The sequence below is a fragment of the Moschus berezovskii genome, chromosome 19, assembly GCF_049115385.1.
Source record: "Moschus berezovskii isolate FMDL1 chromosome 19, NW_MosBer_1.0, whole genome shotgun sequence".
Taxonomy (NCBI): domain Eukaryota; kingdom Metazoa; phylum Chordata; class Mammalia; order Artiodactyla; family Moschidae; genus Moschus; species Moschus berezovskii.
The window spans coordinates 51208884-51235887 of record NC_142478.1 but is presented as its reverse complement, the minus strand read 5'-3'; the positions used below and the strand labels follow the sequence as shown (position 1 = coordinate 51235887).

Sequence of the window (27004 nt, the reverse complement as noted above, 5' to 3'; positions counted from 1 at the left end):
TTGGCCACCTAATGCGAAGAGCCGACTCACTGGAAAAGACCCTGATGCTGGGAAAGATTGAGGGCAGGAGGAGAAGGGGGTGACAGAGGATGAGATGGTTGGATGGCATCACCGACTCAATGGACATGAGTTTGAGCAACTCTGGGAGTTGGTGATGGACTGGGGAGCCTGGCGTGCTGCGGTCCATGGGGTCACAAAGAGCTGGACATGACTGAATGACTGAAGAACAGCGACAGCTAGCATATGGTAGGTGCTCAGTAGATACCAGCTGAATAAGAAAATGATACATCACTTGATATTGCTTGCATGAAGACAAAGATTTCATGCAACTTCTTTTTCTGTGGAATCATCTTGGGACTGCAACTGATTATCAGAGGCATCTGAAAATCAACCTTAAAAAATTATTTATTTGGCTACATGAGGTCTTAGTTGCACGTGGGATCTTCGCTCTGGCAGGCACACTTCTCTCTAGTTGAGGTGAAAGAGTCCAGTAGTTGTGGCATGAAGGCTTAGTGGCCCAGAAGCATGTGGGATCTTAGTTCTCCGAGCAGTTACCAACCCCATGTCCCCTGCGCTGGAAGGTGGATTCCTAACCACTGGGCTGCCAGGAAATTCCCTGAAAAAATCAACCCTAAAAAAAAAACAAACCCAGCCCACAGTCATCGTGGGCACAAACATGCTTCAGAAAATTGACCTCTGAACATATACGAGTGATCCAAAGAGAGGACAGAGCCCTTTCGTTCCCTCACTCCAGCCCAAAGGGAGGCTGGGATACACACTTGCCTGCCGTGCTTCTCACTTACCGCCATCAGTCAGCAGGCTTTTAGCAGAGAATTGCATGTGTGATTGATTTGCAAATCCTTTCAGGTCCTGAAGGAGAGATACTTAGTACACAACGTACTTTGTCATCGTGTGTCAACATCGCCTCAATGCGGAGAGCGGCATTACACGATGTAAGTGTGTAATTGGATTGTTGCTGGGATCTTTCCATCTGCATTTTCATTTACCCAAAGCCGCAGCTTTGGAGGGTCATTTGCTGAGGATGCCAGCCACTGGGGCGGGGAAGGGGGTGGTGTTAGTGCGTAGAAAGACAAAGGACAGCCGTAAGCCACAGAAGGCAAACTTTATATTTACAGTCAGTAAGTTTATAAATATATATTACATTCTTATAATCTACAATACATTCTGCACGCAGACGGATTGGAGAGGGGGCATCGACAGCGGTATGAGAATGAGGCGAAGGCTGAAAGAACAGGAGTGGGTTACTGAGAGCAAAGGATTATCGTTGAAAAGGGGTGACCATTTAGTCACCCAGCCAGCCAGTGTAAGTCAGCTTGGGGACAGGAGCAGGTGGCTGATGGCTCCTGGACTCTCAGTGTTAGGGCAAATGGACAGCACCTTAGTCTGAGAGAGAGTGCTGAGGTTGAGAGGATGAACTGCTGGAATGACACACTTGATCTCAGGAGAATTCAATTATATGCACAGAGAGACAGACAGACAGAGAGGAAGCAGAGACACACAGAGACAGAGAAACTGACCTCAGAACCCAGTGCTTGAATAACCCAGCTCTCTGCCCCATAGGCAGGTTCCACTGGTCCCTCCATCCCTCCAAGGTGAAGAAGCAGCAGCCTCATGTTCCCCCCCGCATATGAGTGGGGCCAGATTTCCTGCCCGACCCTCCTCGTCACACACACTGAATCTCAGCTCTCCTCACCCTGTACCCCTGCTATGGGCATGCCCAGATTTATCTCAGCAGCCCTGGGCAGCAGACCGGATGGGACTGTTGAAAGACCTATCACAGACCACCCCTCCCTTCTTTCCAGAAAAGCCAGGAGAATGAGCATCCTTGGGTGTCAAATTCCTTGTGAGCACTGCTGACCCCCAAAGACTAGCTTTTTCAAAGCGAGACACGTGTGAAGTTGGCCCCATGGGGCTTCAGTGTAGACTGTCACCTGGAGATTGGCACAGAGGCCACAGTGGAAGAGACTCGGCAAACAGTGACGTGGCTCCCCACTGCCCACGAGTGATCAATGACTTTTGGAAAGGTGGTGATGCAAGGAAGGGTACAAATGTGAACAGAGTAAATTTGCTAAAAAGAAAAGAAAAGCCTGGTTCTTTGAACCTGATTGAAACTCCATGCCCAGGATCCCTAGTTTACCAATAAAGGGATGCTCCGAATGGCTCAGAGGGTTTTGTTTCCTGGGTGTTTGTTCTTGACATCTAGTTACAAAGGTATTGGTGACCTGTTTGCCCTCTTGTTCCCTTTTAACCCCTTGTCAACGATTGCCTTGGTTTGTCAATAACCCGGGGTTTACCCTGACCCAGCCTTTGGGATATAACTGGAAATCATGCTTCCCAAGAGCTGACTCTAGGCGGCGCTAGACTCCGCTTCTGCTCAGGCTCACAGCCAGGTGAGTTTCCATGACGCACCTCCTCCCATCCATCCCGCCCAACCTGAGTGTCCTTTTTCTCCTGTTGTCTGCAACATTGAATATTGCAGCCGTGTGGCTTTGACAATATCCAAATTGCTTCGATTAAAGAAAGAGAGATGGCAAGAGAGGGGCAGTTCTTTCCTGGAGGCTGACGAAAGCTCAGTGATTCAGAACTCATTTTTCTTCCAAGTTGATAAAAAATCTCGCCATGCGTGATAAACCTCTTTTCATCGACTGAGACATCAGACCCTGGGAAGTGGACATCGATTCCAACTCGGGGCCTCACTGGGGGAGCCAGAGTCGTTTTCTGGGACTCTGTGGATAGTGTCAGCCTGATCGTGTCCTTTTTTTTTTGCCATGTCTAGAGGCATGGGGGACCTTAGTTCCCTCACCAGGGATGAAACCCACGCCCCCTACAGTGGAAGCGTTGAGTCCTAACCACTTGACCGCCAGGGAAGTCCCCTCTGTCTTTTCATTCCCCCCACTGAGGGTCCCCATTGCCCCGAATCCCCAAGTTAAAGGCCGAAAGGTGAGTGAGAACCAATGTCTGCTAATGCCCAGCTTACACATCTTCACGTAATCCTTCCCTGTAGCCACGTGACTCTTGGCCTCCCCCAGGGTCCAGATCCTGGCCGACCCAGTTCACCGTATCCTCGCTGCTGGCCGCTAGGGAGTTCACGGCGGGGCATCCATCCTCCGGAGAGAGGGTGGCGAAAGTGGTGAATTTGACTCTTTTCCTTTTTGAGGTAGGGGACGTTGGGGGCTCGCTTTTCTGATCTTTCCCGTCCACGAGGGTGGGTCCTGAAGATCTGAACAGCTGTCCGTTGATGCTCTTTTGGGAGTCTGTGCAGAGCAGATATTTACTCTCTTCGAAATCCATGCCCCTGTCGATGGCCGTGATCTGCTCCTCTTGGGAGGAGGCAAAGTGGAGCTGGTTCTCCAGCAGTTCGGTCCGGTGGCTCAGGCCGACCCAGTCGTGGGAGTGAGTCATCCCTTCCTGTTCTTCGAAGGGGACCTGTTTGTGCCTGTACTTTAATGCAAAGGTCACGCAATTGATGAGGAAGACCAAAATGGCCAGGCAGAAGACCCCCAGCAGGGCATACATTCCGATCTCCAGGTCGCTCAGCCCTTTGGAGGACTGGGGGTCGTTCTCCTCTGTTTCCCCATGGCTTCTGGGCAGGTCCACCTGGGCTGGGAAGCTGGTGAGGTCGATGGACATGGTCTGCAAATGGCTGCCATCATCCAGAAGGCTTTCCTGGCCCCTGTTCTTCTGGAAAGTGGACCTCTCCGTTGTGGAGCCCCTGCCTTCCATGAGGCCCATGGAGGAACTGGCGTAGTACTCTCCCTCCTGACTCCCCCATTCCTGCAAGGGCTTTTTGGGTCTTCTGTCACTGATGTTATTATCCAGGGGACCTCCTGCCCCCGTGCGTCTGCTGTCACTGGTGTTGGGGGTGGCGTCGTTTTGGCCAAACTTCACTTTGATGTTGGCTGTCCCCACAGCCAGCACGCTCTTCCGCTTGGATTTCTGGCACGATTCGCAAATGACCATTTCGACCTTCACCAGGGCCCCCTGTCCTTCAGCTTCAGCGGCGATTATAGGCCACTTGAATTTGGGGTCTTGGTGGATGGAGACCACCTTCTCATCCAGGGATGTGGCCACCAGGGAGAAGTCTTTTGCATCGTAAATATCCAAGGGGGTGACGGAGCCATCACTGAATTGGACCCAGCAACTGATGGCTGCTTCCTGTTGAAAAGAATAAGTAAGTTCGTCAAAGATGGACACAGAGGGGGAAGGGGAGGGTGGAACAAACTGAAAGAGTAGCGTTGACATATACACACTAACATGTGTAAGACAGACAGCTAGTGGGAAGCTGCTATAGCACAGGGAGCTCGGCTCGGTGCTCTGTGATGACCTAGAGGGCTGGGATGGAGTGCGGGGGAGGTCCCAGAGGGAGGGAAGATACGTATACTTGTCGCTGATTCATGTAGTTGTACAGCAGAAACTAACACGACATTAACACTGTAAAGCAATTATACTCCAATTAAAAAATAAGTTTAAAAAAGTGGGTCCCAAAGCTCATTGCACACAAAGACACTCTAGCAAAGAGAATGCTGCAAGAACAAAGGGAAGCCTGTTACACAGTATGGAAGTGAGAAGTACAAAAGGTATAAAGTAGGATGAATTCTTGTAAAGACAAGAGAACCTAAAGAAAAACCACAACAGTAAAATGACAACCATGAAACACGACCAGGAATAAACACTTCCTAATAAGATTTGCTTTCTTTCCTGAGGTGTTGAAAGAAATATTTTTTTTTTCACCCCTCGTTGCAAGATCTACTTCTGCCCAATAATAGATTGCATGTCAAAGGAGATTTACTGGCTAGTGGGTCATTCACAAGTGTTACACGTTTAAATGAAACATATTTATTACATTGCTTTTAAGTTGCTTTAATACCCAGTCTCTGAACATTACCACACAGATGAAAGCCCCTGATCTAGACAAGGGCGCCTCAGAGGTGCTGCTGGCTTTAGGCTTTAGTTGTTTTGGGTCCTGCCACATAAGCATCTAAGGATAGGCTTGTTTTGGCTTGCAGACACAGTCCTGGCTTGGAGGTGAGGGGTAATGCCTTCCAGGCAGAGAGAGGGGTTGGGGTGAAGATTAAGGTTAGGAAGCTGTCTATTGGGAGAATCTTTGTATTCCCATCCATCCTCCAGCCCACCCATTGGGGGAAACTGGGAGGTCAAAGAGTAGCCAGGGCCAAGGTTTGTGTATATCTCAATTTCTTTTCTTTTTACTTTGTTGCTTTAGATCTGATTTCCTGGGGACTAGTCTGACCAGGGAGATCATAAGAGATGAGATAATCGCCATGACTTCCAATTCCAAGTGAAGATGTCATTTGCCTTGACAGCGAACTGGCAGGCCCGTTGCTCCCCTCTTCCTCCTGTCTCCTGGAGAAGCTGCTACATCCCAGGCCCAGAGGGGTGCTCAGCCCCAAGAGGCTTATGCCCCTGCCCACCTGGCCATAGGTGACCTAACCTGGAGAATGGCTGGTCAGCGCCACTCATCTCAGCAGCTCTGAGCCTGCCGGCATCTCCCCTACCAGTTTGAAATAAGAAAGACAGGACTGAAACATTTAGTTGTGGGCAGATGAGTGGGAAATTGTATGAAACTGGGGAACGAAGCCTCACTTTGGAGCAACTACAATCAAATGTCTGGGCTCAGCATTTATCTAATGAGATAATGGATGTGAGAGAGACTTCTGAACCTGTTTCGCCAAGTTCTTATAGCTGGGCTTCCCTGGTGGCTCAGACTGTGGGGGATATTTCTGCAATGAGGGAGACTTGGGTTCGATCCCTGGGTCGGGAAGATCCCCTGGAGAAGGGAATAGCTACCCACTCCAGTGTTCTTGCCTGAAGAATTCCATGGACAGAGGAGCCTGGCAGTTTATACAGTCCATGGAGTTGCAAAGAATCAGACATGACTGAGCAATTAACACTTTCGCAAAAGCCTTGCTAACCTTGTAATAAATCCAGTGTTATTTCAACGTGCTTGAGCAGATTTCTCTTTCTTGAAACCAAGGCACCCCCAACCACAACAGAGTAAGTTTTCCTGGTGGTATCTGGTCTTTGGAAGTGAGAAGGAAGCATCTCACATGAGACTGGTGGCTTCTGCTCCTTCTGCTCAGTCGGTAAATCCTGACCTTGTTAGACATGGGCTTGGACTGGCTGCTAGGTGGAAAACCACCAGAGACAGTGCAAAATCCACTGGGCATAACCCTGGTTTACAGGGCCAATTTTTTTTTTTAAGCTATGCTGGGTCTTAGTTGGGGCATGTGAACTTCTTAGCTGCAGCATGTGGGATCTAGTCCCCTGACCAGAGGTCAAACCCCGGCCTCCTACATTGGGAGCACAAAATCTTAGCCACTGAGTCACTAGGGAAGTCCTCTACTAGGGTCTTCCGATTGGTCATGAAATCACAGCAGGAAACTCAAATGCACACTGGATTTCTTGAAACTGAAATGTCAGAGCCAAGTTGCAGGCAGAGGCCAGGCTCCATCCAAACCAAGCGCAGAGCAAACCTCAGGGTCACATGGCTTGCTCTGCATGTGGGGAATGGATCAGCTCTGTGGCCTGATTCTAACTGTGTCTTCTCGCTTCCTTAACTCCTCATTGGCCATCACCTGATTGGATCGCCCCAGGAAGACAAGAAGAAGCCTCAGGTTATTTCTCCTTTGCTACCTGGAATTTGCATCCTGGCTGGCACTGTGCCCTGAGAAGAGGGAGGTTTGCCTTTGGCAAGAATTCGTATCCGGTACTGAGATCACCCACTTTCAAGTGCTTTGTAGTCCAAAGTCTTGCGCACAGAGAGCACACTGAAAGGGCAAGCAATTAGCTAACACCTGATGGAGGAGCATTCCGTGATGGATACGGGCTGGGGAAACTGCAAGACTCTGCTTCCAGGGGAAGGTCAGGCTTAGTCACAGCCTCAGCGGGTGCACAAGGGGACCCAAGTCGTAACGCACCTGCTGAGCATAGAGCTGCCAGGAAAAGGGCTCTTGACTGACAATGGAAATTGCCTGAAAACCCCCTACAAGGACTGGAGGCCTTCCAGCATCCCCTGGGCAGGACCATCTGTGTCATGGGGAGCTGAGAATCAGCAGCCTGAGACCACTGTCTTTGGGTGTTTGATAAACAAGGCTCCCGAGAGTGACAATCCAGGTTCTCTCCAAGAAATAATGTTTCTCCACCTCTGATGAAGGGGGAGATCAGATAACATTTTCAAGTGCCCTGTTTGTTTGGAAACTGTGGCATCAACACACAAACACGCGCTGCACGATACACACACCATGTGTACAACACGCAGTACACACAACATACAGGACACACAACACACAGGACACACAACATACACACAGTACACACACACATTCTATTAGCACATGTTGTTTTCCAATAAAGAGAAAGAACACCAGGTACAACGTAACCACCAGTTTGTTACTTTTGCTCCGAGGTAAACAGTAAATGTGGAAGCAACTCCTTCAATCTCCTTCTGACCCCCCAGACCTGTGACTCCATCATAGAGGGGCAGGGACTTCACAGAAGTTTGGACACCTCCTTAGGGTCTGTTCCTGCCCTCACCTTCACCCCCCTGCTCGGGGAGGTCAGCGGGGTGAAGAGCCAGGACCATCACAATGGTGGAAAAACAGCACCCGCGATGTCCAGCGGGATGTGGAGCCTGCACTGAGCTCCTCTGGCTCCTGGTGCCTAGAATCCATCACGCATGGCAACCTTTTTGTTCAGCATCTCCATTTAGGGGGGTAGGAAGCCTGAGGCTGAGCAGTCACTCCCTCACAAACCCTTTTAAAGACTAACAAGGACCTATGTATAGCACAAGGAGCCCTACTCAGCCCTCTGTAGTGACCTATATGGGGAAAGAATCTAAACTAAAGAAAAGAGTAGATCTATGTATATGTAGAGCTGATTGACTCTTCTATACACCTGAAACTAACACAACATTGCAGAGCAACTATAGTCCAATAAAATTAAAAAAAAAAATAACAACAACTGAGGAACACCCAGTGTACAAGCCCACTCTTTGGTGGGACCTACCCCCAAAACTGGTAACTCCACTAGATGGGCAACCTCACCTGCTATGTGACCTCAGCTGGTGTGTGACCTCACATGATGTGTGTGTGTGTGTGATCTGCTCAGGGCAGGACCCCACTCAATGAATAAACCCACAGGTGTGTGACCCAACCCCACCATGTGGCTCCAAGACATGTAGGATTCCCCCCTGGTGTGTGACCCTCCCAGTTGGGTGACTTCCCCGATAGGTGACCCCTCCCCACAGTGTGCCATTCCCACTCCCACACCTGTTTGGGCCTTTGCAGAAGTTCTTGAGCCACTGCGGTGGCGAAGATGGCTCTGTTGCTCCCTGGGCTGAGTTGCAGGGAGAGGGACAGTCCTGTCACCAGCTGGACCCCAAGGTCTGTGATCGTCACCTTCTCGTCCAGCACGGTGACCGTCTTCTCGGCCAAGATGGCATCTGACAGAGGTGACAGGATCTGAAAGGCAGAAATGACATAGCTCTCTGTGGTTTCAGAAAGCCCCCCTTTGGTGTAAAGGATGCTCCATGCGGATGAGGGAGAGAGACAGACAGATGAGTGGGTCAACTGCAGGAATTGAGATCTTTTTAAAAAAATTATTTATTTATTTTAATTGGAGGCTAATTACTTTACAATATTGTAGTGGTTTTTGCCATACATTGACATGAATCAGCCACGGGTGTACATGTGTTCCCCGTCTTGAATCGCCCTCCCACTTCCCTCCCCATCCCATCCCTCAGGGTCATCCCAGTGCACCAGCCCTGAGCACCCTGCCTCATGCATTGAACCTGGACTGGTGATCTGTTTCACATATGATAATGTACATGTTTCAATGCTATTCTCTCAAATCATCCTACCCTCGCCCTCTCCCACAGAGTCCAAAAGACTGTTTTATACATCTGTGTCTCTTTTGCTGTCTCGCATACAGGGTCATCATTACCCTCTTTTTAAATGCCATATATACGCATTAATATACTGTATTGGTGTTTTTCTTTCTGACTTACTTCACTCTGTATAATAGGCTCCAGTTTCATCCACCTCATTAGAATTGATTCAAATGCATTCTTTTTAATAGCTGAGTAATAAGGAATTTAGATCTTTTGAGCAAAAGTCAGCTGTGAAGATTGCAAGCTCTTGTCTATGGGGCAGCTATGTTTTGTTTGATGTAGTACTTTAAAATGGGATAAATGGACATCCTTAAAAAATAGAGGATTTCATGTTAACAATAGCTTTTCTGGAAAACTAGCAATATCTCTCCATGCTGGGCTCCCATTTCCACTTTGGCAGCTTTTGGAGAGGAACAGCAGCCTCTTCTTCACACTCCTCACCACTCCCTATTGGGCTCCTCACACTTAGGTTCCAAATCAGCCATCGTCTTTCATCTGACACCCATCCTGCTTTTCTCACTGACAGCTCCTTCTCAGCTTTTAGAGAGCATTAGAACATGTGACTCCTGGGTCCCAGTTCAATGCAATCTATTTTCCTCCTTGATAAAATGATCTCTTTTATTTTCACTTTTTTTTCCCCAGTGGCAAAAGTACTTTATTAAATTATGTCATTTGCAAGTGGTTTCATAAGAATATCTAAAAGGGAAGTTATAAAACATTCTCAAAAAAGTATAGGGTTAACTGCAAAATTACATTTTCTTGATTGTATAAATAAAAACATTTTGTTTCAATAGGCTGTCTGAATATTTTATAATATCTGCCCCAACTGACAGCTGCAGTAAATCTATTTTAATGAGAAGTCCCATGGTTAATTAAGTCATTTGTTAATAACGGGTTCAAAAATTATCTGTTTTAAATTTGAGCCCATTTCCCAGAGTGATTTAAATTTTCCACAATCCAATATAGTTTCACTCATAAGTCTTTGCTATGCACAAATATTTTAGAAACCTCACTTGTTGCTTAAGAGGACGATCGCCTCTCCTACAAATGGGGCAGCCACTGAGGAATAATATTTGGTCTCAGACAGGAGGAAAATGACTAAACCCTAGTGGCCCTACTAGAACCGTGTCTTGTGAAAGTGTTTGCTTCAAAACTCCCATTCTGCACACTGGTCTACCCTATCCATTCCCAGCAGGAGTTGCTTACAAGACCGGTGGAGTCATAATAACTTTGTTCCTTCCTCCCGCCCATTTCTGGAATGTGTGGGAGGGTGTGACCTGGTGAATGCAGCTGAGCATCATGGCAGGATGCAAAGCTTTCAGGTGACAAGGGTCAGTGAAGCAGAGCAACGGAGGGAGAAACTTCTGGCCATGTCCTGGATTCTAATAATTTTGGTTCATCTCGAGAGCTTTTCAATTTTTTCTTTAATTTAAAAATTAAAAAATTTTACTTTATATTGGGGTAGAGTTGATTTACAATGTTGTGTTAGTTTCAGGTGTACAGCAAAGTGATTCAGTTATACATACACACGCATCTATTCTTTTTCAGATTCTTTTCCCACATAGGTTCTTACGCAGTATTGAGTAGAGGTCCCTGTGCCTTATAGTAGGTCCTTGTTGACTGTCTATTTTATATATGCAGTGTGCATATTTTAACCTCATATTCCTAATTTATTCCTCCATCTACCTTTCCCCTTTAATAACCATAAGTTTGTTTTCTATGTCTGTGAGGCTGTTTCTGTTTTGTAAATGAGTTCATTTGTATCATTTTTTTAGATGGTACAAATGAACTTAATCGCATATGATATTTGTCTTTCTCTGGCTGGCTTACTCCATTTAGTATGCTAATCTCTACGTCCATCTATGTTGTTGCAACTGGCATGATTTTGTTCTTTTTACTGTCCGAGTAACATTCCATTGTATATATATATGTACACACACCACATCTTGTTTATTTGTTCATCTGTTGATGGACACTCAGGTTGCTTCCGTATCTTGGCTATTGTAAACAGTGCTGCTATGAACACTGGGGTGCACGGATCTTTTCGAATTACAGTTTTTGTCTTTTCCAGATATATGCCCAGAAGTACAATCGCTGGATCATATATATAGTGGCTCTGTTTCTACAGCTTTTGTCCCCAGATGGTAACATCCACTGTGTCTTACAGACAAGTAATGTTTTGAAGTTTCAGACATGATTCAACCCAAGAAGTCAGGCCCGTGGTGCTCAAATGAAAGGAATATGTGAGGAATTTAAAGACTCTTGTCACATTATTATACCATTTATGTTATTTACTTGACAGTTCCTTTCAACCTACTCATTCTGAAAATGGGTATTGTCAAATAGAATTACCACATGATCCAGGGATAGCATTTCTGGGCAAACGTCTAGAGAAAACTCTAATTTGAAAAAATAAATATACCTCTATGTTCATTGCTGCACTATTTGCAGTAGCCAGGGCATGGAAACAACCTGTCAACTGACAAATGAGTGATAAAGGAGATGTGGTACATATATACAATGGAATACTACTTAGTCCTAAAAAATAATGAAATAATGCCATCTGCAGCAACACGGACAGTCTAGACATTATCAAACTACGTGAAGTAAGCCAGATAGAGAAAGACAAATAACATGCTATTCATATGTGGAATCTAAAATATGACGCATACATATATACTTACTACTACACACTACTACTATATATAAAATTGATAAACAACAGGGAACTACAGTGCAGCACAGGGAACTGTATTCAATATCTTATAATGATCTATAAGGGAAAAGAATCTGAGAAAGAATAGATACATATGCACGCATAACTGAATCACTTTGTTGCATACCTGAAACTAACACAATATTGTAAATCAATTGTACTTCAATTTAAAGACTGGATATTATTCTAAGGGACAAATAACAGCGTTCTCATCTGAGCTGTCTTACCTGAATGGTGGTCATCCCCAGTTCCTGGCCAATCAGGACTTGTCCCCCTTGCAGCTTGGCGATCCGGGGCTCCTCCACCTGCATGAAGTCATTTACCAGCTCCGTGATGTCCACCTGCCAGTCGGAGCCCAGCAGGTGGGCCAGCTGCCCGCCGGGCTCAGCCGCTTCCGCCACAAACTGAGTCAAGACCCGCACCATGGCATGCTGGTATTGGAGCGCGCAGCCCCTGTTCCTCTTCTCGTCTTCATCCTCCTCCTCGCTGTCCTGAGCTGGCCTGTCAAAGGGGCGGGTCAGTTTAACAGATGCTGATTTGTTGGGTCAACGGTCGGGGGGCTGGGTGTGAAGTATGGCAGGGGCTGCAATGGGGAGTGGGTGCAAGTCCTGCCGTCATGGAGCTCATAACCTGCAGTGGGCTTCGACAGACGTGCAGGGGTGATGCTCAGAATATTTGACCACTGCTGTGGCCTGGACGGGCTTCCCCAGTGGCTCAGCAGTAAAGAATTCGCCTGCAATGCAGGACATGCAGGAGACTTGGGTTTGATCTCTGGGTCGGTAAGATCCAAGGAGGAGGAGGGCATGGCAACCTGTTCCAGTATTCTTGCTTGAAGAATCCCATGGACAGAGGAGGCTCGTGGACTACAGTCCATGGGGTCACAAAGAGATGCAACTGAGCACCCACCCACACACTTATGGCCTCCCTAGTGGCTTGGCTGTAAAGAACCCACCTGCCAATGCAGGAGACACAGATTGGATCCCTGGGTAGGAAATCCCCTGGAGAAGGAATACACTCCAGTATTCTTGCCTGGGAAATCCCATGGACAGAGGAGCCTTACATGGCTACAGTCCACGGGTCACTAAGAGTTGGACATGACTTAGCAACTAAACAACAACATGGCCCGAGTACTGACCAGTCAGAATGGGCTGGTGTGGTCAGCAGAGGTCTAAGGCATCCCTAAATCCCCCTCACCTCCTGGTATTCACTTTGTGAAACCCCTTTCTCTTTGAGAGTGGGCTGGACCTAATAAGTTTCGCCGGAAGTAAGATAACAGCAGAAGTTACAGGATGTCACTTTCAAGATCAGATTTTAAGATACTTTCTTGCTTGGCTCTCTTTCCTTGGTTCTTCTCTCTTGCTTGCCCTGATGGAGCCAGCTGCCATGCTGTGGGCAGCTCTGTGAGGACACCCCACAACTAGAAACTGAGCAGCCTCTGGCCAACATCCAGGGAGGAACTGAGGCCCTCAGCTCAATAGCCCATAAAGACTGGCCAGCAACCACATGAACTCAGTTGCAGGTCCATCCCCACTGAGCCTTATGATGAGACCACAGCTCTGGCTGATAACTGAATGGCAGCCTGAGAGAGACCCAAGCCTTGCCTGGGTTTCTGATGCAGAAGAACTGTGAGATGACAGGTTTTTCCTTTAAGCCACTTAGTTTTGGGATAAGCCACTATATTATGTTGTGGTAGTCAATGCAACAAGGCTCAGGATGACCAGTGTAGCCCTTTAAACCAATACACAAGGAAAGTGAGTGTTTCACTCAAGGTATTTGGTGACGATACATGTTGAAAGAACAAGGATGGTGGCCAGGAAGCAGATGTTAGTTGTTCCCTCAACATCTGATGCCTTATGCACTCTCAGCCCTTCCCAGCACCATCATGATTTCCATCAGGTCAGCTGTTGATTCCTTGGAATAGTTCTGAAGCTATATCTGAGCTGAAAAGTTGTGACAACATCTGGACTGTCTATAATGAGCCTCGGCCAGTTCTTTCTTTCTTTCTTTCTTTTTTTTTTTTCAGCCAAATGGCACATGAGATCTTAGTTCCCCAACCAGGAATTGAACCTGCATCCCCTGCATTGGCAACATGGCATCTTAATCACTGGATCACTAGGGAAGTCCCCAATTCCTTGGTGAGTCTCTCCCTGCAACTTCCTGCCCTCAGGAGCATCAGTAACCATGCTGAATTCCATTCTCCCAATTCAACATTAGAAACCCCTGTGGTTAAGATCATGGCTGAAAGCATCTTCCAATTGCACATGGAACCCAAGCCTCCATTCCTGAAGTCATCCCTCTCCCAGGGGTCACAAGAACTCAAAGGGGTGGACATCCAAGGGCAAGAATGTAAAAGCTTTCCCTCACATAAGTACCAATTCTCTCCTCTCTGTTGAGTACCCAGACTCCAGGAATATTTCCTTGTCTAATTCTGCACGTGCTCACTTTTGCCTTTCTACAAGTCACTTGTAAACAGTTCTTTAAGCCTGGGTCTCTCTGAGATGACAAAGTTCTTGGAACAAAACTCTCTTTTTATCTGATGCCCACTTATTTGCCTCATGTGGATAGTGCAGACTTGTCATTCAGTCAAACACCATCAGGGTGACGCACCAGGCACGCAGCTGACAAGCTTTGGACTTCATCTCCCCAAGGGAAAGTAATCTCAGAGTTTCTGGGCTGGGGGCACAAAGAAACTGCCCATGTCAGGCAGCATCTGTTCAGACAGGTCTCTAGTGAACCTCTATGGCTTGGGCCCTCCCAGATCAATTCTCCCTTCTCCTGATATTGATCCCTTGGTTTAGGCAGGGTTGACCTTCTCTCTTTAGCTCCTCTGGCTCCAGCCAGAGGAAGGTGGCTGCAGCCTAGCTGGCCAATCAGTGTATTCTATCTCCCCCCACTTCTCCTTCTCGTCTACAGTGATTAGATCAGGCATGGACATACAACCCAAGTAAGAATTACACTTAACTCCAAGTCTCTAGTAGGAATTATTGGGGAAGACAGGATGTAATTTTTGCAGTCAAAAAGAAGGTAGACTAGAAGTCTGGAACCTCAGGAGCAAAACTTGATAGGGAATGAAGCTGATATAAAGCAAACTGGAGCTGAGAAGGGGCTAGAGACACCCTTAGGCTACCCCAGAACCCCTGGAATGAGACATGCCTGAAGGTATCCTGTAAATTTCCACCTGTAGCCTAAGTGTACTTGACCTGGGTTTCTGCTGTAGAACCTGATCAGCACACCCACCTCTTGCTGGAGACGATGGGGACTCTCCAGCCCTTGATCTGGTTGAGCTCAGTGTCCGAGATCTCGATCTGCAGGGGCAACCGGGGCACCCATACCGTCATCTCCAGAGGAGTGTTCAGGTGCTGGAAGGTGAAGTTCACCACCACGCCCACCTTGCCCTTCATTTCCTTCCCATTGACAAAGATGTAGTCACATCTGTCAGAAACCTGGAAGAAGAGAGAGAGTGGTGGGGGACCCATGAGTGAGTTTTTATCACACCCCAAAGTGGTAGTGGAGAAGACTCTTGAGAGTCCCTTGGACGGCAAGGAGATCAAACCAGTCAATCCTCTGGGAAATCAACCCTGAATATTCATTGGAAGGACTGATGCTGAAGCCGAAGCTCCAATCCTTTGGCCACCTGATGTGAAGAGCTGACTGACTGGAAAAGACTCTGATGCTGGGAAAGATTGAGGGCAAGAGAAGTGGGCAACAGAAGATGAGATGGTTGGATGGCATCACTGACTTAATGGACATGAGTTTGAGCAAGCTCAGGGAGATAGTGAAGGACAGGGAAGCCTGGTGTGCTGCAGTCCATGGGGTCACAAAGAGTCAGGCATGACTTAGTGACTGAACAGCAACGTAGGAAGAGCAAGAGAAAGCAGAGGAGAAAACTGAAGTGCTGAAGCTCCTCTGGGGTCACAATCGTGAGAAGTAAGAAGACACTGCCTTTCTTTTTTGGCTACACCACATGGCTTGTGGGAATCTTAGTTCTGGACCAGGGATCGAACCCACGCCCTTGGCAGTGAAAGTGCAGTGTCCCAACCACTGGGCTGCCATGGAATTCCCTGGATACTGGTTTTTGCTTTCTGATACAGCAGAGGCTACAATGACAGATCCCATGGGCCCCACCCACCTCTCCTTCGAGCTCTTTGACTAGTTGAGATCACTCATCCCTATCGGCTGCAGATATTCTGCTGATAATTTATGCTGCACCTCCTCCGGGAGACTGCCCTTAGGGGATGGAGCCGTACCTGCAGAGTTACTTGTGTGTTACATACCACCCATCCAGTCCCATCCCATCCCATCTCTTTGCCCAGTGATGACTTCCTGGTTTGTCTGAAGGAGGAACAAACTGCGTGTTGACACATCCAGGCACCTGTTAGCTCACTTCATCCTCAGAACAACCCCGAGATGGGTGCTAGTCCCATATTCCAGATGAGGAAACTGAGAGTAGAGGAGTTTGACTACAGTCCCCTGCTGGGCAGAAGCAGCCGTGAATCAGCCCCGGGGTCTGGTTTCGGAATCCACATTCTCACCTTGCGCTCGTGTATGAGACAGTCCCTCTCTGCCAATGTCTGAGAGAAGAGCCAAGTTCAAAGCACTTTGTCCCCTCGTCTTTGTGTCCCAGCCCTGCAGGGGGGCCCATGCTCGTCCTAAACAAGACTTGGGGCAAAGCTTTGGGGTCGTGCAGTAGGATGAATGATGGTCCTCAAAGATACCAAATCCTAACTTCCGGAACTGGTACATTAGTTTATTTGGCAAAAATGACTTCGCGGGTGTGATGAAGTTAAGGGTCTTGAGATGAGCAGGTAGTCCGAGATTATCCAGGTTGTCCCTAAATGTAACCCGAGTGTCTTTACAGGAAAGAAGCAGAGGGAGATTTGAGAACCTCGGGCGGAGGAAGGCTGTGTGTTACCAATGCAAGATGCTAGGCGGCCAGCTTTGTGGATGGAGGAAAAGGTCAAGAAGCCCAAAGAAAGCATCTCTAGGAACTTGGGGAGTCAGGGAAGAGTTATCTTCTCTAGAATCTCGGGGGTGGGGGGGAGTACAGCCCTGTTGACACCTTGTGAAGTTGATGAAGGGTTTTTTCTCTCAGAAGGGTGGTTGAATGCACGTGTGGTTTTCAAGATACTTGTATTTACTTATTTTTGACTTGTGGGATCTTAGTCCCCCAACCGGGGATTGAACCCACACCCCCTGCAGTGGAAGCGCAGAGTCTTAACCACTGAACCACCAGGAAAGTGGCTTTTTTTTCCCCTAAGATTTTTTGATGTGGACCATTTAAAATATCTTTACTGAATTTGTTGCAATGTTGCTTCTGTTTTTACCCCTCTGACCACCAGGCATATGGCATCCCAGCTCCCTGGCCAGGGGTTGAACCTGCATACCCTACATTGAAAGGTGAAGTCTTAACCCCTGGACCACCAGGGAAGTCTCACACGTATAGTTTTAAGTCACCAGAGTCGTGGTCATTTGTCCCAGAAACCACAAGGGATGGACACTGAGAGGGAGAAGAGGACAGAACCAGAGGCCATGAGGGTGTCCTCCCTGCTCGGGGCTTGGCTGGTTGAGCTTGGAGCAGGATGTGAACAGGAGTGAAGCCCTTGGTTTACTGAGCGCCCAATATGTGCCCAGCCCAGCAGGTGACCACTTCCCATGTATGGTCCCAGTTACTAGTCAGTCACAAGAACCTAGGAGGTGGGGCCATTACTATCATTTCAAAGTACCATTTCCTAAGGACACTTCCCAGGTGGCACTAGTTGTAAAGAATTCGTCTGCTAATGCAGGAGATGTAAGAGACCCAGGTTTAATCCCTGGGTTGAGAAGATCCCCTGGAGTAGGAAATGTCAATCCACTCCAGTATTCTTGTGTGGGAAATCCCATGGACAGAGGAGCCTGGTGGGCCACGGTCCATGGGGTCACAAAGAGTCAGACATGACTGAGCACACACACACACCACACACACACACACACACACACACCACACACGCACACACACCACACACCACACACACACACACTACACACCACACACACACACACCACACACACACACACACACACATGACTCATGGCTGGAAAGTGGAAAAGACCAAATTCAACCCAAGTCACCTCCCAGCTGCCTCCTGCTTCGGTACAGGCATCACTCTTGCTTGGATGCTCTGTTGTGGTCTGTTTTTTTTTTTAAAAAGGATGCAAACCTCCCTCCAGCACTTAGAGGGGCATGAAGAAAGCAAATGCAGAAATGACTAGGTCTGTTGAAACATCTTAGAAAGGATTGCTGATGATGGCTCCTTGATCTACCTGGTGAGGCAAGAAGGGGTCCAGGACGCTCACGGGGGGCTCGGCATCCAGGGGATGGTCAGTGACTTGGAGGGAAACGTGTGCCCGGGTCCATTTCTGAGTGGAGCTGGTGGTCCTCCTAAATGTCCGCCAATGGTGGGAGTACTGAAATCTGATTGGAGGGTGGAATGGAACCAGCCCAGGTAGTCTTATTGTAATTTGTCCTGATCACTGACATTTCATCCTCAGGGCTGCCTAGTCTTGACTCTTAGGCATTTTTTTTCTTTAAACATTTTATTCTTTTTGATGCTTTAGTAAGTGGAAATATTTTCTTTTTAAATTTTATTTTGGCTGCACTGGATCTTTGTCATGGTGCTTGGGCTTAGTTGCCCTGAGGCAGGTGGAATATTCACAGATCAGGGATCAAACCTGTGTATCTTGCAATGGAAGGTGGATTTCTTAACTACGGAGCATCCGGGAAGTCCTAGCTTTTTGTTTTTAAGCCTTTCAATTCTGAATGAGGCTGAATTGCCAGAGGTAAGCCGAGAAACAGAGAGAGACTCAGAGACAGAGGGAGCAAGAAAATACTGAGAAGACTTGCTTTCAGAAAAAGAAGCTAGGACTTCCCTGGTGGTCCAGTGGTTAAGGATCTGCCAGCCAATGCAGGAGACACAGGTTCGATCGCTGATCCAGGAAGATCCCATGTGCATCGGAGCAGCTAAGCCTGTGTGCCACAACTATTGAGCCTGTGCTCTAAAGTCCGGGCTCCACAACTGCTGAGCCTACTTGCCACAACTAGAGAAAAGCCCAGCAACAACAAAGGCCGAGCATGGCCAAAAATACAAACAAATCAAAATTTAACGGGCATTCAAAAGAAAAGAAAAAGAAGCTGCTTCATGACTTTAATTTTTGGGCCCTTTTGTCAAATCAGGGATTCTAAGAAAAGGTGCGTGAAGCTCATTGTGGGCAAAAAGCCCTATATCCTCCTGTGGATGGGAGATGCTTGGTGTGTTAGCCAAAGCTGTGAGCACAAAAAACGAAGTCTATGTGTTTTGTTCTTTTTTTTTTAAACTCAGTGTTTCCCCTCTGAAGCAATGAGGAAAAGTGGGAGTTAGACTTGGATACAAAGGACAAGGAAGGTGAGCAGAGGGAGAGCTGGGTTTGACACCTAGAAGGTCACTCTTAGTAGAGATGAGTGGAGGCAACTGATGCTTGGGACTTGGAACAAGAGTGCCAGGTAAGCCAGGCTGAGCACTGAGATACAGACGGTTTGTGTGTTTACATCAACTAATAAGAACAGCATCTGCATTGGATAAGAGGTCTGTAAGTTTGATTTAAGAGTAACTCTAGTTATTAGCTACTTTTAAAAAGAAATCCAGAAGCACCTTTCTTCCCCCTGCACAACCAAGTTGCAAAGCTCAAAAGTGCTTCTTATGCTTTACCACTCAGTTTTTAGATGACATGTACCCCAATGTGCGAGCTTTCCTGGTGGCTCAGAAAGTAAAAAACCTTCCTGCAATGCAGGAGACCCAGGTTCGATTCCTAGGTTGGGAAGATCTCCTGGAGAAGGGAATGGCAACCCACTCCAGTATTCTTGCCTGGGAAATTCCATGGACAGAGGAGCCTGGCAGGCTATGGGGTCTATGGGGTCACAAAGAGTTGGACACGACTGAGGGATTAACACACACCTGGGTGTGCATTGCACCACTGTTTACAACAGCCAGGACATGGAAGCGACCTAGATGTCCATGAATGGATAAAGAAGATGTGGTGCATATATACAATGGAATATCACTCAGCCATGAAAAAGAATGAATTTGAGTTAGTTATAGTGAGGTGGATGAACCTAGAGCCTGTTGTATAGTGTGAAGCAAGTCAGAAAGAGAAAAACAGATATAGTATATTAATACATTTATATGGAATTTAGAAAAATGATATTGATGAACCTGTGCAGGGAAGGAATGGAGACAGAGATATAGATAACGGATATGTGGACACAGGACAGGGAGGAGAGAGTGGGATGAACAGAGAAAGTAGCATCGACATATATATATACACTATCGTGCGTAACGTGGACAGCTGGTGAGAAGGTGCTGTGTAACACAGGGAGCCCAGCCTGGCGCTCTGTGATGACCTTGAGGGGTGTGGGGGGAGGGAGGGGAGGCTCAAGAGGGGTGTGATACATGTATGCTTACGGCTGATTTGCATCGTTGTACAGCAGAAACCAACACAACATTGTAAAGCAATTTCCCTCCAATCAAAAAATAAAAAAGATAGTAACTAGAAAAAAAACCAACTCAGTTTTAAACTTTGTAAACCACATCTGAGAGACCTGGCACTTCTGCATTATCATGTTTAATTTCTTTTTTTTTCTATTTTGGTTGAGGACACTAGAAGAAGATTTTCTGGCATTCTTGTTCAGTTGGTTACATTTGTCTAAACTTAACGACTGCCAGTTGCTCAGATAGCAAATGACGAGGCAGAATTCTTTAAAGTGTTCAACTTCCTTAAACCCGAGAATAAATCCTGAATACATTATTGGATTCTTTAATATTCTGAAGGCTAGCATTGACAGGTGCACATGTGACATGCTTTGGTGTTCAGTTCTTCTTGGACTTTATTTTTCATTGCAGGTTTATGTGGTAACGTACAGTAACTTTTGTAAACTTGCATCAAGTTTATGAATAGAGTCAGTAAAAAAGCAAACGGCCCTTCTTTTCCATACCCGGCCCCCACCCTTGCCCTGGGCATGTAAGCATCACTAAAGTGTTTGCCAACCACACCTGGTTCTTCTTCAGCGACACAGTAGGGGAGGGAGGGGGGAAAGGAACGCGGAGGAAGGAAGCGGGGAGAGAGAACTTTGGAGAATTCCTCTGGCTGGTGGGGGATGCCTGGTGGGTGTGGGGTCTTCCCACCCCTGCTTATCCCTTGGCCAACTACTGGCTGTATGAACACACCTCAGGACAATGCCTCTAGTACATTTCAAACTCCAGAGCTGGCGTGGGGCACCAGGGTCTCCCGAACCCTATCTGTGGAAGGCTGAATAACGGTTCCCAAAGATGTCAGATCCTTATCCTTAGAAACTGTAAATGTCACCTTCTATGGAAAAAGGATGCAATTAAGTTCAGGATTTGGGGATGAGAGCATCCTGGATTATGGGCCCTGAATGCAATCCCAGAGTCCTTATCTAGGAGAGGCAGAGGAGGCTGGACATGGACAGAATAGCAGCCCATGTGGAGAGGAGCAGTGATGTGGCCATAAGCCAATGAAAGCCGGCTGTGCTGCCACAAGCAGTTGAAGCAACTTTTCCCTGGGGCTCCCAGAGGGAGCATGACTTCAGTCTTCTGGCCTCCAAGACTGTAAGAGAAGGCTGTGCTTTTTTAGAGTCCTTTTTTTTTTTTCCCGAAGAGTTTTATTTATTTTTTTACTTATTTATTGGCTGCACCGTGAGGCATTTGAGGTCTTAGTTCCCTTCAGTTCAGTTCAGTTCAGTCGCTCAGTCATGTCCCATTCTTTGCAACCCCATGGACTGCAGCGTGCCAGGCTTCCCTGTCCATCACCAATGCCCAGAGCTTGCTCACACTCATGTCCATTGAGTCAGTGATACCATCCAGCCATCTCATCCTCTGTCTTCCCCTTCGCCTCCTGCCTTCAATCTTTCCCAGCATCATGGTCTTTTCCAATGAGCCAGTTCTTTGCATCATGTGGCCAAAGTATTGGAGTTTCAGCTTCAGCATCAGTCTTTCCAATGATCAAACCCATGCCCCCTGCATTGGAAGGCAGAGTCTTAACCACTGGACCACCAGGCAAGTCCCAAGGTGTGGTTTTAAGACTCTAAGTCTGTGGTCATTTGTGACAGTGGCCACAGGAATCTAATATACCACCCTGGCCCATCTCTTCCCTTGCCCTGTTCTGCCCCCTCACCCCCTTATTTCTCAGGGGGAGGGGTTCATCAGTGGATCTCATATACACAGTGCCTCCACTACAGGGAATCTGATCTAAGACTTCGTGACTATCAGTTGGGAAGACAACAGTCTGGTTTCCCAAGGGCAGACCTGGCCCCTGACCACTTCTTTGGCATCTGCTCATCTGTTCAGGACAGATGAGCTGAACTGTGTTCTCACAGGAGCTGATGGCGCAGAACTGGTCCTTCTAGCTCGACATCCATCTTTCCCTCCATCTCCTTGGCCACTGAATTCTACCATCAATTCCTCTTCCCCGAGGAGCTGAACCAGAGAAACAGGACGGTCTAGGTGAGCTGACAAGACCTGTTCATTCCCTCTTGCTTAAATACAACCGACTGTACATTTCCAATAATTCATTAACTACCACTTTACAATGCTGAAGGTTTGAAGGAAGGATCCATTAAAACTCTTCAATCCCTCTCATAATACATCTCCAGCCAGCTGCACTGTTCCATGATGGGAAAATGGTTAATATTTCTGACTCTGGGTGTGTACAATCTGGCACTTTTGTGAATTTAATGCCATTTGCTTCTTTTCTGTTTAAATGTTATACAAATTTAAATCTTATTTAAATATCACCAACATTTGTAGTGAAACGTATGTTCTTCTGATGTTTTTCTTTTTTTCCAAGAGCGAGAGCTAAGGATATTAAAATTCCATTCCCCTTCCTTTAAATTTGGCAAAAAGACATAGTCTGCAGGAGTATTTGTATCCTATTCTCAAGGTAGGCATTACCTTCCTGAGATCAGTGTTTATCTTGGACAAAAACGGTACCATTAATAATAGCAGTAACAAGAAAAACAGTGACTGATATTTAGTGAATGCTTTCTGTATGCCCGGCACTGGGTTAAGCATCATTCCATTTAATCCTCATGATAAATCTATTAGGTAAATGCTATTATCCCATGTTTCAGAGGAGAATCTGAGGTGCCGTGTCCTATGGGCTTGAGGGACATAGTGAAGTGACAGTCACTCAGTCATGTCTGACTCTTTGTGGCCCCGTGGACTGTAGACCACCAGGCTCCTCTGTCTATGGGATTCTTCGGGCAAGAATACTGGAGTGGGTTGCCATTTCCTTCTCCGAGGGACATGTAACACTGGGCTAATTAATGGGAAGAGAATTTCCCAAGCTTGTGACACTGGTTAATTTATTGGGAGACGACTTTGTCTACCTCAGTGGTGTCTATAAATGCATAATAAACACTTTTCTGCCAAGAGAAAAGTTCTACATGAACACACTGGAGGAGAAAGAGCCAAGTCAGGGAGTATATGCAGGTCCTGAGGCTGACACTCAGGTGGATGGAGGTGCCTGGTGTTGTTATTGTTTATCCAATAAGTAGAGTGTGACCCTTTGCAACCCCATGAACTGCAGCATTCCAGGCTTTGCTGTCTTGCACTATTTCCTGGAGTTTGCTCAGATTCATGTCCTTTGAGTCGGTGATGCTATCTAACCCAACCATCTCATCCTCTGTTGTCCCCTTCTCCTCCCGCCTTCAAACTTTCCCAGCATCAGGGTCTTTTCCAATGAGTTGGTTCTTCACATCAGGTGGCCAAAGTATTGGAGTTTCAGCTTCAGCATCAGTCCTTCCAATGAATATTCAGGGTTGATTTCCTTTAGGGTGAATTGGTTTGATCATATTGATAGCTTGTGGGAAAAGGTTTTTAAAACAACATGATGGGTGAAGGTTACAAGGGTGAACATTGCTTGGGTCGTTAGGTAACAGGGTGGTGTTTCAGGAATTTCATTCATCAATTTTACGGCTCTAACAGGTCTGGGGTCTATGTGCTGGTGGTTAGCATACAGTCAACTTTTTCCACCTGCTGGGGATTTTACTAAGGATATGGCTCAAGGAAATGGCTCAAGATATTATCTGTAGCCCTTGAGAAGGAACTAAAGGTCATTGACTTTGCTTTATGGATAAACCATTATTATTCTGTCTTGCTTGACTGCTTTCCTTAGTTTATATATTTTTCTCACTTCTCTGATTAAATTTGCTCTTTGGAGATTGGGGAAAGACTAGGAGACTAAAGCTTTTCTACAAAGAGGCCAGGGATGTGGTGGAGTCTGTCCCCAGGAAGGTCCTGTAGAGTTCTATTTGGTTCCAAGAGCCCTATTTGGAAGGAGCATCTGAGGTCCCTTCCATGTCACCACAATGAACCTCTTCTTGAACAGGGATATTTTCACATGTTTGGAATCATTTATATTAGATCCTATTTTTCTTCCATTAATAAAACCCTAAATTTAAGTCCCCAAGAAGCTCTGTTATTCTTAACTCAAAACAGAACATTTTTACACAGCGCTATGTTCTTGCTATCCCTCTTTCCTGGGTTGGAAGGAATAACACATTCAGTGAACGTTCTCTTTTCTTTGTTCTTGAAATTACCCCATGTGGCCTGGGTCAGCGTTGTTTTCTCACAGTTGCCTATAAGTGCGCTGATAGAAAAGAATTTTCGTACCAACTGACCCAAGAAGCTCTTGCCCTGTGCCAATCTCAGCACTGTCAACAACTGGGGATGGATACTTCTTTGTTACAAAGGGCTGTTTTGGGCATGCGAGCATGTTTAGCAGCATCCCTGATCTCCAATAACCACATGCCAGTTATGACAATAATATTGTCTCCAGTCACTGTCAAATGCCCCCTGGGCTGAAAAGTCACCCTCAAAGAGGGACCGTCATTTTGAGCATATCTAAATAATTCCTTTGAGCATCACAAGACCCTGTGTCACAGACAGTACAACCGTGTACAGAGGGGGGGACTCTTTCAATTAAGAAGCATTTACGTGTTTCCACATTTTGCTTTTCAAACCATGCGGTAAAAATATCCTTGTGCACACTCCCCATGCCTCAGTTCACGCTTTTCTTCAGTGCAAACCGAGAAGCTTGCCCTAGGGAATTCCACTAGGTCCTTCTGCTTTTCCCAGCCATCCTGGGAGACTGATGTGATGACACTGATAGTTTTTCTGGATAGAGAACTTTGAGACTCAGAGATGCGAGGGAATGTGGTAGACTGCATTTCTAAAGGTGGCCACAGTGTCTCCCAGCTCACATGCTCTTCCCCATGGGGCCTCACTGTACCCCACAGAAGAGGTGGAACTCGAGTCCTCTCCTTGAGTTTGGACTGGTCTTAGTGACTCTCTGGACTTACGGAATGTGACACAAGTGGTAACCTGTGACTTCTGACTCCAGGTCATGAGAAGCCCTCCATCTATGGTTCCTGAAACACCTGCCCTTCAGATGCTCCCCCTTGGAACTCATGTGCCAATATCCTAGGAAGCCTAGGCCAGGTAGAAGGCCACCTGTGGACTCTCCCATCTACAGCTCACACTGGGCTCCCAGCTAACCAGCACTAGTTGCTATCTTCATGGGTGCTCCACCTTGGATGTTGGCCTGGTTCAACCTTCACATGGCTCCATCCAGGAGACACTGATAGCAACCACATGAGGTCATGAAAACCGCTCAGCTGTGCCCAATCAACCCGCAGAACTGTGGTCTGTTGTGCAGATAACCAGAACAAGAAAGTATGTGTCGAAACCGAGAAACTGGCCTTGAACCAAGACGTGCCTTCCAAATCTTTGTTCTCAGACCTCAGGACAGCCATCGGTGTGGCTCACATCCTGGTTGTATCACATGCCTAAGAGAGCCCGCTCTCTTGGCTCTCACAGATAATGTCTCAGGAGCACATTTTCTTTGTTCTAGCTTTCCATCCCCAATGTGTTCAGCACGTTGCTTCACCACATCCCACTGTGTCAGAAATTCCAGATTTTCACTTATATGAATGCTGTCTGGTGCCTTGGGTTCTTGTCAGCTCCTCCCCACTGCCCCATCTGCCTCAGAGCTCAGTTCCTCAACCTGGCCTCATGGTTACAACTCTTCATTGATACTTCTGAAGCCAGAAGATCTAACATTGATATGTTCCAATGTCACGGTCTTTGTAGACCAGGACCTGGGGACTGGAGTCGACGAGAAGGACACAGGGGACCCAAGTCTCAAGTGAAACAAGGGTGCTTTATTTGCAGAAATGCATGTTTATATATCTTCATACATAGCAGCTTCAGGCAGTAAAAAAACTGAGCAAAAACAAAGCCAAGCAAATAACAATCTTCAAAGGGTCAGAAAGCATTCCATATCCTGAGTAAGACGGGCATAACTGAATAGATTACCTTTAAGTAAAAAGTCACTGAAGGGAGTCACTGAAAGGAATTCAAGCAGGTGCCCTTTCTCTTGATCTCAGTCCTGAGAACTGCGTGTAGCTCTGCTCGTTCCTGTTTTCCAGGAACTGATAAGGAATAGAGAGTCCTTGAGAAACGGCACACAAAAGAATAAAATAACATATTGGATCCCTTAAAGTTGAACTTCCCCTGACATTCCAGGCTCTGCATTAACCACCTTACATATATTCACTTACGTCTCATGAAAATCTACACAAACAGAGGAGCAGAAAAGGAGACCTCATTGTTGAAGAGTGGCAAATTAAGAATACAAAAGTTCTATATACTTATGGTTACCAAAGGGAAAAGGGAGGGGAACAGGTAAATTAGGAGCTTGAAGTTAACATACTGGGCCTCCCTGGTGGCTCAGATGGTAAAGAAACCGCCTGCAATGCAGGAGACCCGGGTTTGATCCCTGGGTTGGGAAGATCCTCTGGAGAAGGGAATGGCTACCCACTCCAGTATTCTGGCCTGGAGAATCCCATGGACAGAGGAGCCTGGTGTGCTTCAGTCCACAGGATCACAAAGAGTCGGACATGACTGAGTGACTAACACCATTGAACTTTCAATATATACACTACTATGTATAAAATAGATAACCAACAAGGACTTATTGTATAGTACAGGGAACTACACTCAATATGTTATAATCTACTATGGAAAAGAATCTGAAAAGAATATACACACACATATAAACAAAACTGGATTGCTTTGTTGTATGCCTGAAACTAATATAAGATCGTAAATCACCTATAAGTCCATAAAAATTAAAACAAAAAGAATACAAAATTTCTTTGTTTTCTTTTTAAAAAATTTTTATTGAAGTATAGTTTATTTACAATGATTCAGGATTACAGCAAAGTGATCTGTTTTATATATTATATGTGTGCGTGTGTGTACATATATATT

The 27004-nt window shown here is 46.6% G+C and overlaps 1 protein-coding gene across 1 annotated transcript in view; it reads right to left on the bottom strand.

The window, feature by feature from the left end:
- Positions 1-928: 928 nt before the first annotated feature.
- Positions 929-27004, bottom strand: part of TMEM132D (transmembrane protein 132D) — an 892244-nt gene continuing 866168 nt past the window's right edge. The window contains exons 6-9 of the mRNA XM_055405442.2: positions 14880-15085; positions 11870-12143; positions 8307-8498; positions 929-4176 (exon numbers count right to left, since the gene is read on the bottom strand). Coding sequence (XP_055261417.2) covers positions 2995-4176; positions 8307-8498; positions 11870-12143; positions 14880-15085 — 1854 coding nt within the window. The 3' untranslated portion in view covers positions 929-2994. The remainder of the gene's footprint in view (positions 4177-8306; positions 8499-11869; positions 12144-14879; positions 15086-27004) is intronic.